This window comes from Alligator mississippiensis, chromosome 4, assembly GCF_030867095.1.
Source record: "Alligator mississippiensis isolate rAllMis1 chromosome 4, rAllMis1, whole genome shotgun sequence".
NCBI lineage: Eukaryota > Metazoa > Chordata > Crocodylia > Alligatoridae > Alligator > Alligator mississippiensis.
Genome location: NC_081827.1, coordinates 85,014,418 through 85,031,536, shown reverse-complemented (window position 1 = coordinate 85,031,536; position 17,119 = coordinate 85,014,418). Strand labels below are relative to the sequence as shown.

The 17,119-nt window shown below is 42.5% G+C and overlaps 1 protein-coding gene across 1 annotated transcript in view; it reads left to right on the top strand.

Annotated features, from left to right (window-relative positions):
• Nucleotides 1–16,495, top strand: part of POC1B (POC1 centriolar protein B) — a 392,982-nt gene extending 376,487 nt beyond the window's left edge. Inside the window, exon 11 of the mRNA XM_059726157.1 lies at nt 15,794–16,495. Within this exon, the coding sequence (XP_059582140.1) occupies nt 15,794–15,901 (108 nt within the window). The 3' untranslated portion in view covers nt 15,902–16,495. The remainder of the gene's footprint in view (nt 1–15,793) is intronic.
• Nucleotides 16,496–17,119: the final 624 nt, after the last annotated feature.

Here is a 17,119-nt window from a genome sequence, read left to right as displayed (position 1 = left end):
CTGGGGAGGCACAGCCCCATGTAGTGTATCTGGGGGAGAGGGAAGCCTTCCAGGAGGCTTTCCCATGAAAGGCACAGTCCTGTGCTGGGGGCAGAGGAGAGTGAATGGGTCACTCCCTTGGGGAGCCCATGCTGCTGTTTGTACCCCAATGTCAGCATCCAAGCCCATGCTCCTGCATCAGCAGCTACTGACATAGCAGATTTTGCAGGAGTGAGAACTGGACTCTCCTCTGGTCAGCATAATTCCTCCCCAAACACCTATCTCTGCCCCTGGTGCCAATATGCTTCTGCTGCTGTCTGTCTTTTTTGGATTTATTTATCATTAGAGAGATCAGTGATTCTCAAGCTGAACGCACCACAGTGCACCTTGAGATGCTGTCAAGGGTAGTGCAGGGTAACACACAATGTTAGCATTTTTAGGTGTGCAAAGTTGATTCAGAAGATGAACCCACAGATTTCAAACAGGAATTATTGCATGAGAACCATTTCGCCCTGTTGTGGTCTTTCTGAGCTCTTTGCAACAGAAGAATTGCTTTATATTTCTGTAGTAAAAAAATTAGTGAAAAGTTGGCATTTTCCAAAGGGTGCATTAACTCTAACAAGGGGTGCACTAAGTCTAAAAAAAAGTTTGAGAGACTTTGAGATGGATGGTCAGTGTGTGCTGTATTTAAAGCCCTAATTATCTTGCAGCAATATAGACACACATTCTAGGGCAAATCCTGCTTTCTGTGACAGCTGGTGCAGGGGCTGGACATTTTGATGAATTTCTGAATACTGAATATGATCTGGTGTTATGGATATGATGTGACATCTTTGACCTTTTGATATAACCTCTCTCCTCTGTAACTTTTTTCTTTCTATCATCTATCTGGCTCATTTAAGTCTCCTTGGGGTAGGGATTGTTTCACATTGTGTGTTAGCACTGCATCTAGCACTATGATGGCCTTCATCCCTTTTGGAACCAGGTACTATTGTGATGTAAATAATCAATGAATAGTGGCCCATATTCATTTGCTATTAATTTTTTTTTCATTTTATACTGATAAAAGTTTTAGTACGTCACAGTTTTGTACTAACAATATACCTACTTTATACTAGAACTCACTGCCAGGCATATATCTTCTCCCCAACGAGCTGCATCTGTTTTAGCCTATGGTAAAGATCCATCTAATGTTTCTGAAGTATTACAAAAAACGTTTAAATTGATTTTTCCATTCCGTTGTTACGAAATTTCAGACTGTTTGAAAGATCGTGTCAGAAGTTGTAACCTTCCCTCTCCCACGGAAGCTTTATGAGTCATCAATTAAAAGCAGTGGTTTACTCTGTTGCAATAGCTTGAAAACTGGCAGGACATGTGAAAATATTCTGTCAAAGGATAACTTTCTCATTCCAGGCATTTTTTGCCTCACACTGGTATTGATTTCAACTGAAACAACGTCTCTTGAGTCACTCATTTCCTGCTGGCTATATTCATGTCCCCATGATACAAATGGAAAGCCTGCTTTCTGCCTGATGGAATCTGGTTACTTGCAAAAGAGCCAGTTCTGCTGTGACACTAACCAACAAACAAAGGATAAAAACCAACCAATGAATATAGAAAACAAGGATTTTAACTTCATATTATGCCAGCTGTCAACTATCTGGTAGTTCAGAGTTTATTGACTAACAGGTGTGCCTGGTTTAAGACTTAATTGCCTATCATTATTTTTGGTTAATAGTTACTAAGTGCCAACTATCTGCTCACTGCCCTACAATAGAAGATACAGTCGTTGCCCTCAAGCAGCTTTCATGAAACCCTAATCAGAGCTGGTAAGTTACAAAGAATCATAAACCATTTGATAGTTTCATTTAGACATGTACCAAGTAGTTTTCATTCCTTTTTCAACTTAGAAAAATTATAGAGCTATTCTTCTGTTGCAAAGAACTCAGAAAGACAGGGCAGAATAGTTTTAACACTATGAAATCTCTGGGTTTATCTTGTGAATCATCTTAACACAACTAACAGTGCTAACATTGCATGGCACCCCATGGCACCCTTGAAAGGATATCAAGGCAACCTAGGGTCCCATGGCGCATTGGTTGATAATCACTGGTTTAGTATCTGACTGAGGTTTTTTCACCATGTACCTTCCTTTAAAATAGTGGCTCAGATTATTGTGTTTTCTGATTGTGCCTCAGAAGATAAGGGTGCTAGGAGGCATCACACCATTTTTAGAAGTGTCTAAGAGATGTAAGATCCCAGTTTTTATTCTCGTAAGTTATTTCAGTGCCTGGGGCTAGATCCATAAAGAGACATAGGTGCCTATGTGCTACCTACCTACCAAAGGAGGTGATTAAATACAAAATTAAATCTGTAAAACTCCTACTCCCCTATATATATGTTTTGCCAGTGATGTTCCTTAGTATCTAGGTGTCCAGAACTGCCTAAGGCCTCTGGCAGAGATTCATTCAGTGGCACAATTTAACAGTTAATAGTTACATGGCAGGAGATGCAATTTTGGGATCAGTGATCAAATCCAGATCATGCCCTTTTTACTTGCCAGTGCAGGGGAAGCTGGGGATCATGATCCTAGGCTCCCCCTGCACCAGCAAATTGAAAGCCAGATTCCTGCAGCTTGCCTGTGGGTCTCACAATCAGCTGATTGTCAGCCCTAACCCCAGATAGTCCTGGGGCTATACAGAATGAGAGTCAGCTGACTAGCAACCCTGGCAGATTTGAGGGTTTTTCTCTCTCCAGGAGTTTAAACCCCATGCCCAGTAGCTTTGGTGGGGCTGCTGGTCATGGGGGATCAGAGGCTGCAGGTGTGGGGAGACAAAGGGTTGATTGTCTATTAATCATCAGCCACTTGGAAACTGAGGCTGCCCCAGGCCATTGCCAAAAATATTGTCAGGCATCCACCCTGGACATCCCTGGTTTGTGGACAGAGAACACATTCAATTTAATGCATCATAAAAACAGCTATACAAATGTTCTACAATATATGTGGAACATTTTTATGGTTGGTTTGCCATTTTATGGCACTTTAAATTGGGTGTACATGTAGCACCCTTGCCATTTATGCCACAAGCAACAGAATAATCATGGCACAAATGTAACATGTGCCAAGGGCCTAAGTCTTGATAGTGCTGAACTGTATGGGGATTCACAAGCGAGGACTTCCTTCACCTATCTCGCCTGTGGAGCCCAATCTGGTGGGCATTCTCAAAGCACACCAGGCATTGTGAAAAACACAGCAAGAGATGGTGCTGCCATCATATTTCACCTCCTCCAAAAGCTCAGAGGTTAAACTGTTTATGAATTTTGCAGACCTAGGTTTAATTCCCTCTTCACCTGAGGCAAATTGAACACATGAACACAAGAATGCCCTAGTCACAAACCTATGTAGTATCCTGGGGTGGTGATCTCAGTCCCTCCTATTGAAATGCTTCAATTTTTTGTGGAATGTTTAAAGAGTCATAAGACCACAGAGAGCTGGAATAAACTTGATTCTCTACCTTCACCTGAGTATTCACCAGGGAGGATTTCAGCCCTTGCACCGAAGACTACATATATTTTTTATTCAATGACTAATGTAAAATATACAGACAGTACTTAGTGCAGGGATCTACAAGTACCCCTTTCCAAATGCCCTAACCCATCATCAAAAGAGTCATGCTCTCTTGCTCACTTTGTTCCTGAAATAGTGCAATGTAGAACAGCTCCAGTGAGAGACTAAAAGGGAGCCCTGTATCAGAATAGCCTATTTTCTTGTAATCGGAGCACTTTCCTTAGAGATAGGATTGTAGGTTCAAGCCATGCCAGGCATAAGAGAAGGGAACTCAAGACTCACACTTTCTGGATGAGTGCTTAAATCATTGAACTGTTAGGGAAAGGCAGCACCACCTCCTCCAGTGAAAGAAAGCATTGACTGCTTCTGCTGTGTTTTGTGCTAAACCTGATTCATTAGGAGTGCTCTGAGAAAGCCTTTCAGACTCGGAAGAGATAGGGGAAGAACATCCAGTCTGTGGATCCCACTGGGGCTTAGATGTGAGACAGGTTCCAAGCTGCTCAGAATTGCCCAGAGTGATGCACTTTTGAGACTGCTCAGAAGCAGAAGTTTTGTCAGTTGGGAAAATTGAAAGTTAAAACCTTAGGGATTGGGGATTTGACCATCTAAAATTTGGAGTTTGGTTCCAAAGTTTTACTTTAGATGTCTACATTCTTTTGTGGATCTGACCTTAATTGTTTAAATCTCTTTTGAAAAATGAGACTTAGGTTGCTAAGTCACTAGGCACACTTGAAAATTTTATCCCTGTCTGAAAAATTTCTAGAAGTCTAGCGAGATAATAGCCTGGGATCAAGCATTGGATGCAAAAACTCCACGGGTTTCTCTGATGCATGCTTGTACATTCATTAATTTTCCTCCTTGTTGATCAAACATGTCTCTCTATTTATTTGAAATAGAGTACAATCCATAATCGTCTTCCTGCTTTTGCTCTCTTTGTGACGAATTACATGACACTGAATCCTGAGAGTGATTGGTATCTGAAGAGTTAAAACAATTATTGCTACAGAAAAGTGGTAAGACTTTATCCTTCTGGTAAAAACAACTCTGTAAAACATATTGGAGCAGAAAATGAAGACAAATATCATGTTCAATTCCAACTGCAGATCTTGTTCAAATGTTGTTTTAGAAAATCAATATTCAGCTTAAGCAGGTTGAATAGTTTTACTAGCAGCTGCTCCTCACAGACCATCCCTTTTCCTTCACTCCCTTTTCCTTTAATTAGAATTTTCAAAATCTCTCCTTATGTCTGCATAAGCACTGATTTGCATAAAATTGGATGGTAGAAATATGAAAGGATTACAGCTTCAATCGTTACAGGTTTGCTTGCCAGGATTCCTTTTACGGCTCTGCCCACCTGAAGCAAAATTATGTGTTTCTTCTATATGAACTCTGTAAAAATAGAGTATACATGTTTAAATATTCGGTTTGCCAAAGCATATTAACTGAATGGGAAAGTATCCCTTTCCTTTTATTACATTCCACTTGTGTAGCAACGTACGTTTAAATTCATTTGACAAAATATCCATATATATGAAGAATATGGGCTAGATTCTGTGCCTCTTTGTCAGCTATAGAGACTGAATCTGACCCTCTATAATTTATTGGGGTATTCCTAAATCAGAGGAAAGTAGGGCTGGAAGGAACCTCATAAGAGCATTGAGTCCAGTCCCCCTGCTCAAGGCAGGATCGTCTCTGACAAAACCATTCCAGTCAAATATCTGTGTAACCTGTTCTTGAAAGTGTCCATGGATGGAGATTCCAGTGTCCCTAGGTCACCTGTTCCAATGTTTAACCACCATCACAGACAGAAAGTTCTTCCTAATCTTCAGCCTAAATTTCCCCTGATGCTGTTTGAGGCTATTGCTCCTACTTTTGTCTTCTGCTGACATGGATAAAAGGCTATCTCCATATCCCCTTAGTCTTTGCTTGTCTGACTAAATAATCCTAGTACTTTCAGGCTTTCCTTATAAGTCTTGGCTTTTCCAGGCCTCTATTTATTTTTCCAATATGTCTACATCTATTTATTTTTCCAATATGTCTACATCTTTCCTGAAGTGTGTGCCCAAAACTGGATGCAGTAGTATAGGTAGGCCTCACCAGTGTGAAATAGAGCAGAAGAATCGCTTCCATTGATTTTTCAAGAAAGACTCCTTTTAATACAACTCATTATGCTCTCGGCTATTTTTGCAACAAGAGCAGACTGATATTTGAGTCAGTTGATATTCAGCTTATGGTCCACTGTAACCCCCAGGTCCCTCTCTTCAGTACTCTAGTCTAACCAAACATTCTGTGTTTGTGCATACAATTATTCCATCCAAGTGCAGGACTTTCCATTTATACATGTAGAATCTCAACTTAATAATTGTGAACCATTTCTTCAGTCTATCCAGCTCATCATGGATCCTAGCCCTGTGTCTGTGATTCCACCCAACTTGCTGTTATCCACAAATTTGCTAAACGTGCACTCAATCCCATTGTCCAAATCATTAACGAAGATGTTAAACAATACTGGATCAAAAGCAGACCCCTAAGAATATCTCCTCCCAACTAACCATTTGAGCCACTGATAACTATTCATTGATCATGATGATCCAACCAGTTATGTATCCACCTCCCAGTTTTTTCATTTGATATACTTCCTTGGCTTATTAATAAAAATGTCATGAGAGACAGTGTCAAAGTATATCCACTGCTCCCTTTCTCCCAATCTACAGAGTCTTTCATCCTATCATAGAAGGAATCAAGCAGATCAGGCATGACTTGCTGTTGGTGAATCCATGCTGGTTATTCCCAATCACCTTGTTTTCCCCTAGGTGCTTCACAATAAGTTCTTTGAAGACCCTGCTCCATGATCTTTCCAGGTATCAAGGTCAGGCTGACCGGTTTGTAACTCCCCAGATTCTCCTTCATCCCTTTCTTATAGATGGGCACTATATTTGCCCATTTTCAATTATCTGGGAATTCACCTGACCTCCATAATTTCTCAAAGAGGATAACCAATGGCTTTCAAATTATCTCAGGTATTTCCTTCTGTAGCCTAGGGTGTATCCAACCCAGCTCTGCTGACTTGACAGCATCTACCTTCCTTATTTTCTAACTTCTTCTTCTACTACTCTAGGCTGTTTGTCTCCTTCCCTATATTTGTTGCCAACTGCATTTATCATCTGGTAGCTGACTTGATTCATGAAGACTGAAGTAAAAATTCCTTCAGCCTAGGTTGCCTCTTGCATTTAGTAAGGGACTTGCATTTTCTTTGGTCTTTGATCATACTTATAGAATCCTTATTTATTGCCTTTTACACCCTTTGCTGGTTGCATATTAAATTCTGCCTGTGCTTCTGGATTTTGTCCCTGTATTCCTGTACAATACTTTTATCCTCTTGCCTAGTAATATGATCAAGTCTACACTTCTTATAGGATTCATTTTTTTGAGTTTCAGCTCATTGAAGAGATTGCTGTCTAGCCAGGCCAGTTTCCTGTTGTACTTCCCATTCTTCTGCTGCATTGGAATAGCTTACTTCTAAGTCTTTAATATGGATTCTTTAAAGTACATCCAGCTCTCCTGGACTCCTTTTTCCCCTCAGTTTTGCCTTCCAGTGGATTCTGCTCATCAGTTCCTTCCATTTGTTAAAAGCTAATTGTTTGCATCTCAGTGTCTGCTGATGTCTTCCCTTCCTTCCCTTAGGATCTTGAACTCCATCATTTCATGGTCATTGCCCCCCAAATTACCTTCCACCTCTAGATTCTCAACCCAGTCATCACTTTTTGTGAGTAGCAATCTGAGAAGAACTTACTCCCTGGTTGACCTCTCCACCAACAAGGTAACCCGAACAAACTTCAGTCATTTGCTGGACTGACCATGCATTGCTGTGTTTTCCTCCTAGCAGATGTCATGGAAATTAAAATCCCCATGAGAACCAGATCCTGTGATTTGGAACCATCTGCTGGTTGTTTAAAGATAACTTCTGCTAGTTATTTAAATTAATCCACCTCTTCCTCCTGGCATGGTGGTCTATAGGAGATGCTCCTCTGCTACTGTCCTCTCTGATCTTTGTACAGAGGCTTTCAACAGATCTGTTAGCCACTTCATACCATGCCTTCCTAAACAAGTTATACACTTTCAAGACTCAATGTGTTTTCCACTTCACTCTTCACAGGCAAGGTCAGCTCCAGTCATGGGAACAATCTTCCATATCTCCATAATGGTCATTACATATAATTCTGGAACTATATTAGGACCTCCAATTCTTTCTGTTTACTCCCCATGCTTCTCACAGTAGTATATAAGCATTTTGATGTATTTTCTCTCTGAGAACACTGCTAAGGGTACTACTCTGGCAGCAAGCAGAAATTTTCATCTGTACTTGCAGCAGTTCACCTGGAGAACAGATATGGAGACCTAGAAACAGAGGGGGAGGAGAACAGGACAGGCCTGCCCAAGGTAGGAAGGATCAAGACCATCACCACCACCAAGAAGCAGCAACAGGTAGTGGTGGTTGGAGACTCCTTTCTGCAAGGGACAGAGGCATCCATCTGCCAGCCTCAGCTGTTGTCTAGGAGGGCTGCTACTGCCAAGATGTCATGGAGGGATTACCAAAACTCATCTGGTCCTCTGACTACTAGCATATGCTGCTCATCCATGTGGACACCAATGATACCAGCAGGTGGAGGCCCTGAGCAAATCAAAAGTGACTACAGGGCTCTGGGTGCAAGGGTGAAGGGGATGGGAGCTCAGGTGGTGTTCTCCTTAATCCTTCTGGTCAAGGTAAAGGGCCTAGACAGGAGGTGGCACATCCTGCAGATCAATGCATGGTCACACAGGTGGTGTTGTCAGTGGGCCTTTGGATTCTTTGACCACAGGATGATGTTCTAAGAAAAAGAATTGCTAGGAAGAGATGGGATCCACCTGAGGAAGAGTGGGAAGAGCATCTTCATAGACAGGCTCACTAACCTTGTAAGGAGGGTTCTAAATTAGGGTCCCTGGGGGATGAAAATCAAAGCCCTGAGGTAAATAGGGAAGTGAGTGACCTGGAGAAAGCACAAGCAAGAATGGGCAACAGGGGAAGCATTCTCATTCTTCCTGATAAATCAAGGCAATCAGCTTGGTAACTACCTTAGGTGCCTGTACACAAATATACAGAGCCTGAGAAACAAACAGGAAGAATTGGAAGTCCTTAAATAGTCATGGAACTATGATTGAAATAACAGAAACTTGTTGGGATAGCTCACATGATTGGAGCACTGTCATGGATGGGTATAAACTGTTCAGGAAGGGCAGGCAGGGGAGAAGAGGAGGAAGAGTTGCACTTTATGTAAAAGAGCCAAATGATTCCTCAGAGCTCCAGTGTGAAACTGGAGATAGGCCTCTTGAAAGTCTCTGGGCTAGGGCCAGAGGGGAGAGCAACAAGGGTGATGTCGTGGTGGGTATCTGCTATAGACCACCAAACCAGGAGGATGTGATGGATGAGGCTTTATTGAAACAGCTAGCAGAAGTTTCACAGGCTCAATGGGGACTTAAATCACCCTGACATCTGCTGGGAGGACAGGAATATTGGGTACACTTCCTGGTGAAATTGCTGGAGTGGCCACCTATGGGCCATGCTCTTCTTGACCTGCTGCACACAAAGAGGGAAGAATTGGTGGGTAATGTAGTAGTGGATGGCAACTTGGGCAGCAGAGACCACAAGATGATTGAGTTCAGGATCCTGAGGAAAGGAAGGAAGGAGAGCAGCAGAGTTAGGACCCTGGACTTTAGAAAATCAGATGTTGACTTGCTCAGGGAACTCATGGACAGGATCTCCTGGGAAGCCAGTCTGAGGGGGAGAGGAGTCCAGGAGAACTGGCTATACAGAAACCTCACTGAGAGTAATGAGCCATCCCAAAGTGCAGAAAGACTAGCCAGTATGGCAGAAAACCAGCTTGGTTTAACAGGTGACTCTTCAGTAAGCTGAATCACAAAAAGGAAGCTTATAAGTACTGAAAACTTGGATAAAACTAGGGAGGAGTATAAGATTATTGCTCGGGCATGCAGGGATGAAGTCTAAAAGGCCAAAGCACAATTAGAGTTGCAGACAGCAAGGGATGAGAAGGGTAACAAGAAGGGTTTCTACAAGTTGTTGTTGGCAGACCCTCGGAGTTGAGGATGATGTCCGTCAGGCTTGATGGGTCCTTAGGTGACTGAGAAGCCCAATTCTGGATACACACGTTCTTCAGCAATGGGGGCATGTTGTTGTATGGGGGAGTGGGATTTGCAGCCCTGGGTTGGTCTCCTCGTTCCTCCACCACTGCCGTTCCACCTCAGTATCGAGTTGTTGGGCCTCGAAGTGGTGCGCACCTTGGTGGACCAGGCGCATGACAATATGTCCACCACTCTCCTGAGTGGAAGATCTGAAACTGACAATGATTGCTCCCACCATCTACCTGACCATCATCATCCATCTCATCCGAGATGATCTACCATCCAGCGTCAGTATCCTGTGTCGACTGAACAGGAAGCTTTTCAATCTTGGGTGCTTCTGGGCAAAAGTGAAACTCACCACCAAGGACATCCACAACCTTCAGTTTGAGGACAACTGATGCATGATGGCTCACTCTGCACAGGATGTGCAAGCAACCTTATATCTCTTCAATGCTTTGTATAAGAGACTTGGCCTGTCCTTGAACATTACCAAGATGAAAGTTCTCCACCAACCCTCCCCAGGCCAGTCAAACATCCCTCATGCTATCTAGTTAGACAGGGAGGCTCTGGAGTATGTGGAGCACTTTCAGTATCTCAACAGCCACCTCTCTCAATGGGCTACCATTGATGAAGAAGTCCACCACTGGGTCAGCCGCGCCAGTGCCACCTTCTTCAGGCTGTGACAGCGTGTCTTCAAAAATAGAGACCTTTGGAAGTTGGCAAAGGTCCTGGTTTACAAGGCTGTCATGCTGACTACCCTCCTCTACTACAGTGAAACCTGGACCATCTACTGATGCCACATTAAGACCCTTGAGAGCTTTCATCAGTGGTGCTTGTGTCAAATCCTGGGGATTGAATGGGAGGACCACTGGACCAGTGTGAGCATCCTCTGTGAAACTGCATCCATGAGCATCGAAGCCTTCTCTTGAGGAATCAACTCTGAAGGGTGGGCCACTATGTCCAAATGTCCAAGAGCCGTTTCCCTCACCAGATTCTCTTCCCTCAGCTCTCTGTTGGCCCATGCTCAAAGGGCAGCCAAAGGAAACACTACAAAGACACTCAAGGTCGCCCTCAAGCATGGAGGCATTGGCACCAATGGATAGGAGGAGCAAGCTGCTGACTGTTCGGTGTGGCACCATCTGATTTCTACAGGTATGTGAGTAACAAAAGGAGGATCAGGGAAAGTGTAGGTCCCCTACTGAATGGGGGAGGCAACCAATGACAGAGGATGCAGAAAAGGCTAAAGTACTCAATGCCTTTTTCACCTCAGTCTTCACAAGCAAGGTCAGCTCCCAGACTTCTGCACCTGGCAGCATAGTTTGGGGAGGATGTGAGAAGCCAACTATGGCAAAAGAGAAAGTTAGGGACTATTTAGAAAAGCTGGGGCCATGGGGCCAGATGGGATGCACCAAAGGGTGCTGAGGGAGTTGGCTGATGTGACTGCAGAGCCACTGGCCATCATCTCTGAAAACTCATGGTGATCAGGAGAGGTCCTGGATGATTGGAGGGCAAATATAGTGCCCATATTTAAGAAAAGGAAAAAGGAGGATCCAGGGGACTACAGACCAGTCAGCCTGACCTCAGTCCCTGGAAAAATCATGGAGAAGATCCTCAAGGAATCCATTTCAAAGTAGTTGGAGGCATTGGTGATGCATAGGGGCTGCATGTGGGTGCATGTGCAACCCCTGGAAGCGCCAGCTGTGAAACCGGTAGTGCTACCTGAAGTGCACTTCTGGTTTCATTGCTGGCTCAGTGATTGGCCGCAGGGGGACCCACTTCCCTTGCTCAGTGATCAGCTGTTGGGAGACCCCCACCCCCATCAGCAATCTGGTGCCCCCCAGACTCAAGAGACACCAGTCACCCATGGTTGGAGGAGAAGAAGATCATTAGGAGCAGTCAGTATGGATTCACCAATGGCAAGTCATGCCTGACCAACCTGATTGCCTCCTGTGGTGACTTAACTGGCTCTGTGGATGTGGCAAGACCAATGGATGTGGTATACCTTGACCTAAGCAAGGCTTTTGATATGGTCTCCCACAACATTCTTGCAGGCAAGCTAAGGAAGTATGGATTGGATAAATGGTCTGTAAGGTGGATAGAAAACTAGCTGGATCATCGGGCTCAGAGGGTAGTAGTCAATGGCTTGATGTCTAGTTGGCAGCTAATATCAAGTGCAGTGGCCCAAGAGTTGGTTCTGGGGCCAGTTTTGTTCAATATCTTCATCAATAACATGGAAGATGGCATAGAGTGCATCCTCAGCAAGTATGCAAATGACACCAAGCTGAGGTTGGGGGGTGGGGTGGATAGTAGGTTGGTGGAAGATAGGGTTAGGATTCAGAGAGACCTAGAGAAATTGGAGGATGAGATCAAAAGAAAGTTCATGAAGTTCAAAAAGAACAAGTGCAATGTCTGGCCCTTAGGGTGGAACAATCCCATGCACCAGTACAGGTTGGGGACTGAGTGGCTAGGAAGCAGCTCTGCAGAAAAGGGCTACAGTGGACAATAAGCTTAATATGTACCAACAGTGTGCCCTTGTTGCCAAGAAGGCTAATGGCATACTAAGCTGCAATGATAAGGGTGTCGCCAGCAGATCAAGGGAAATTATTATTCCCCTCTATCTAGCACTGATGAGGCCATATCTGGAGTACCGTGTCCAGTTTTGAGTCCCCCACTACAGAAAGGATGTGGAAAAGTTGGAGAAAGTCCAGCAGAGGGCAATGAAAATGGTGAGGGGACTGGAGGACATGACTTCTGAGGAGAGACTGAGGGAACTGTGCTTATTTAGTCTGAGAGGGGATTTAATAGCAGCCGTCAGCTACCTGAAATCCATTGTACACCTCTGAAACAGCACATATTTCTTCTTAAATATGTTTGTATTTCTCTTTACTCATCTTTTTAACTCTCAGAAATAGCAGAAATGTCAGATAATTAATTCCAAATAGGATGGAGCAAGACTATTCTCAGTGGTGGCAGATGACAGAACAAAGAGCAATGGGCTCAAGTTGCAGCAAGGGAAGTTTAGGTTAGATATTAGGAAAAACTGTCTCACCAGGAGGGTAGTAAACCACTGGCCCAGGTAGTTAAAACTGGCTTAGAGAGGTGGTGGAATTTCCATTCTTGGAGGTTTTTAAGACCCGAATGGACAAAGCTTTGGCTGGGATGATCTAGTTGGGAGTGGTCCTGCTTTGAGCAGGGGATTGGACTAGAGTACCTCTTGATTTCTTATTTTTTATGATTCTGTACTATCCTCTGCCTTTACTAGGTTTTTATTCAAGTTTTCTATTTCTTTATTTACATCTGGGCTTTTTTCTCTATCCCCTAGTAAACCTAGTTCAAAGTCTTTGTTACTAGTTAGCAAGTCTACATACAGCAAAAGCTCTGTTATCCAGCACCCATGCGGAATGGTGCCGGATAACCAAATATGCCAGTTACCTGAGAGTCTTTGCCTGCCTGCCCATGCAGCAGCAACAGGGGTCACAATTGTGCGCCACTGCCACTGCTTCTACCAGGGTGGGCAGGGGGCATCTCTACTATGGTGCATGTTACTCCTGGGCTCCTGGTGGTGGTCTCAGTGGTAGCACTGAGCCTCTCCACCCTCCTATGCCAGGTTCCACCAGCTGGGCTGCTGAGGCCCTGCAGGGGAGGGCAGCTGGGTGGGGAGACCCAAGCCCCCACCCCCAACATGGGCTCCTCTCTGTCTGTGCTACTCATGGGGGGAGGGGCAAGGCAGGGAGCCAGTCTCCATATTCTGCTCTGGCTGCAGCAGCTGATGCCTCCATGGGTGGAAGCCAGGGCTTAGGTGCTGTCGGGCGGGGGGGGGGGGCGTGGGCGGGGGGTAGCTAGAAGTACAAAAATACTATAGAAGAAACTTTTGCTTGTGTTTGATAGTCCAGTGGTTGACCACACATCCAGGATATGAGAGATGTGGGTTCAACTCCCACTTCATCTACCCTAGATGTCTTCCAAGAGAAGACTGGATGGTCACCTGGCTGGGGTCACCTGACCCCAGATGTCTTACCTGCTCATGCAGGGGGCTGGACCCAATGATCCTTTGGGGTCCCTTACAGCCCTCTGATTCTATGATTCTACCTGAGACAGTTTGGATCCACATGTTTCACAAGAGCCCTCTAGCCAGTGATGTCTGGTGTGTGCTATGGCAGGGTGTTCTGAGTCTTTCCTTTTGATTCTGTTTCCCTTTGCATAAATTTGACTGGAACCCAAATATCCCACCTCAGAGATATACTGCATAATCTCACTTACTTTATTGCTCAATGCCTATATTAAAAAAATCTGGCAAGGTGGAACAGCCTCACTAGAAGAGATTGAGAAAATGATCTCCCACCCCAAGTACCCTATAATTTAGTGATTAAGACAGTACCTTTGGAGATGGTAAAGGAAGGTTCAAATCCCCTGTGGCGGGAAAGGAATCTGAATTCACTAGCCACTTGGTAACTAAAATGCAGCATCAGTTCCTCCCTGGATGAAGACTTCATTTCATTTGCCTTTCTCTCAGAATATTGTTGAAAATGAAATCATTATTTTTGGGTCAAATACTCAATGGTCAACATGAAACATTTGCTAGGTATTTGTTTTAGCAAGAAAAAATAAAAATATTACTCAATTTCCATTCAAACCAATTTATTTCTTCTGATTTTTAGTTTGGTTGCCAAAGAACACCAATTGTTCACTATGTACCTTCTTTTCCTCCTAGTTGCCTCTCCAGTCCTTGTCCTCAGCTGTCCCTCCAACTAAGCACTATGTGCCTGCTTGAAAAGGTTCAGTCTTATCTAATGTTGATATACTCCCATGAACAAGCCCAGAGGCATAGATCTTGCTGTGTTATTGCTTCAGACAGCAGGTCTGGGGTTTGTTGTCTCCTGCTTTTCCTGCTTCCCAGCATGACTGCATTATTCTTTCCGCCACTGACTAACTCTCAGTTGTTAAGACCATAAAATTGTCATTACTGACCAATTACTGATCTGTGAATGAATCCAAGCTAATTTAGTTAGTCAACCAATTACTCCCTCCTAAATTATGCATCTCTGTCATCTTTGTGGCCATATCTTATATACTATCCTAACTGCAATCAAATGTATTGCCAGACCATTGAGCCTGCACTCTGATTACACATTACTGTGTAATCTTCAAACGATTTTCATATACCAGCAATGAAAAGTCTCAAATCTTTTTCATACTTTTTACAGTCTCAGTCTTCCTGAGTCTCAGAGTAGACTGGAGATCTTACAAGAACAGTATATCTTATAAGAAAATTTTCTTTCAAGCTTGCTTCTGGATTGATTAGATATACCACTAAAACAGCTCACATCACATTAGAGCCAGTAAATGCTGACATTTTAAAAAACTGCAAAGGTGTTTCCATTTATGAAAATCCAAATTGGGCCCATTTTGTTATGTTTAATTCTTGATGTTATGCTTAAAATATGCAGTATCCTATATATAACATAATTTTAATGACATTTTATTGCAATTTTCTTCTAATCATTATTGAAAATTCTTAATGTGGGTTGATGATAGCTTTGAGAGAGTTTTGAAAAAAGTCTGATCAAAAATGTCATAAGAGAATTGTGAATATAGAACATATTTTAATAAGTTAAGTTTTTATCATAGCACTCCAGTTCCAAAATATGATTTTTCAATGTAAAAACCCATTTGAAAAATTACAACCAACACTACTTCAGATCTCTGCTGGAAGCAGAAAAATGTGAAATAGTTGATGAGAAAATAGTTGCTTTTATACTTGTTACAAGGAAAGTTTGCTGTAAGTAGCAAAGCTTTGGATAGTTTCTGATTTGAATCTGAAGTAGTTCAGTCATTTCTTGAGAGAATTTAGGCTGATACTTTGAAGTGTTCCCATCATGAATATAAATTTGAAAACATTTTACGTGTATTATTATTTTATCATTTATTATTTCTATTATAGTTATGATTATCCTTTTATTTATTGGTCATTATTTTACTTATTATTTTCTTAATATATGATTGAATATATCTTATCAAATATACATTTTAATATATAAAAAATAATATAACTATAAATATACATTTCAGGGACCACGTGAAATACCTGGAACACCTTCACTATCAATACCTCTGGAAAATCCTTGGCATAAAGTGGGAGGATTGTTGCACAAATGCCGGTGTCCTCACCAATGTTAACACTTTTGGTAGAAATGTTGATTATGGAAACATTGATTATTCAACATCTGCTGTGGTGGACAGAGCATTGTGTGCGCATACCTGATGTACATTTACCGAAACAGCAGCTTTACTCCCAACTCAGCCAAGGACAAAGGACACACAGGGGCCAGAGGAAATGCTTCAAGAACACTCTCAAGACAAACATTAAGAAATGTGGCATTGACACCACAAATTGGGAAAAACTAGTCCAAGACAGAGCTACTTGGTGACACCTCGTGAGAAAAGGTACATTTTCAAGGAAAACTGTTTTGCCCTGGAGGCAGAAAAATGACAGAAACAGAAGGAAAGGAAACAAGACTGAGAAATCCATGGTTCAGCCCTCCCTTTAACCACCACCTGTGTCATCTGCCAGGGAGTCTGTGGTTCTAGGATTGGCCTTCTTAGCCATTGATGGACCCACCTACAAACCTTTACTTGACCCATGGGAGTGATCATCCTTGACAGTGAGGGAATGCTGATGACGATAAATTTGACAGTCTGAAAAGAGGGAAAATTTAAAACCGCACTTGATGTAATGATGTTATTAATAAAATGTTTGTTTTGATTATTTCATCCAGGTTCATATATTTGTAGCATCCACAAATACGAAGTATTTTGTAATGTAATATAGTTGAAAAATAGTTTATGCAACTGGCATGCAAAAAGTAATATCACACTGTTCAAAAATATGTTCCAAAAGTATATTATCACTCCCTCCTATTAGCTGTTGTGTTTAAAATTCCCTTTAGTTGTTTTACCCTTATCTTTTAGATGAATCCAACTTGTACTGAAGCGTGTATAATGTTGACTCTGTATATTTGAGAGGAACCATTAGTCTTGAGTCATTCCCACTTAAAAGACAGTTTAAAAGGTAGGTCTAGTTATGGGTCTGCACTTCATTCATCCGAGAATCAGTGGTTGTCTAAGCATGACTTCTGTTTGTTTTCAAGCAGTACTTTGCTGTAAGTATTTATTAGTCTTGCAAAGTTTTCACTGATACTAGATAGGTGTCCATTTTGTGCTCACTTGTTTGCTTATTCTCTCTAGATATCTATTTATTGAAGCTGCTATTTCCTAAAAGACTTTAACTTTAAACTTGATTGCTTATGTAGAATAATTCATATAATGTTTCCTAGTACAGTTGCTAGTCCCACTTTCAGTCAGTGCTCATTGTACAAACTTGTGAAAACTATCTAA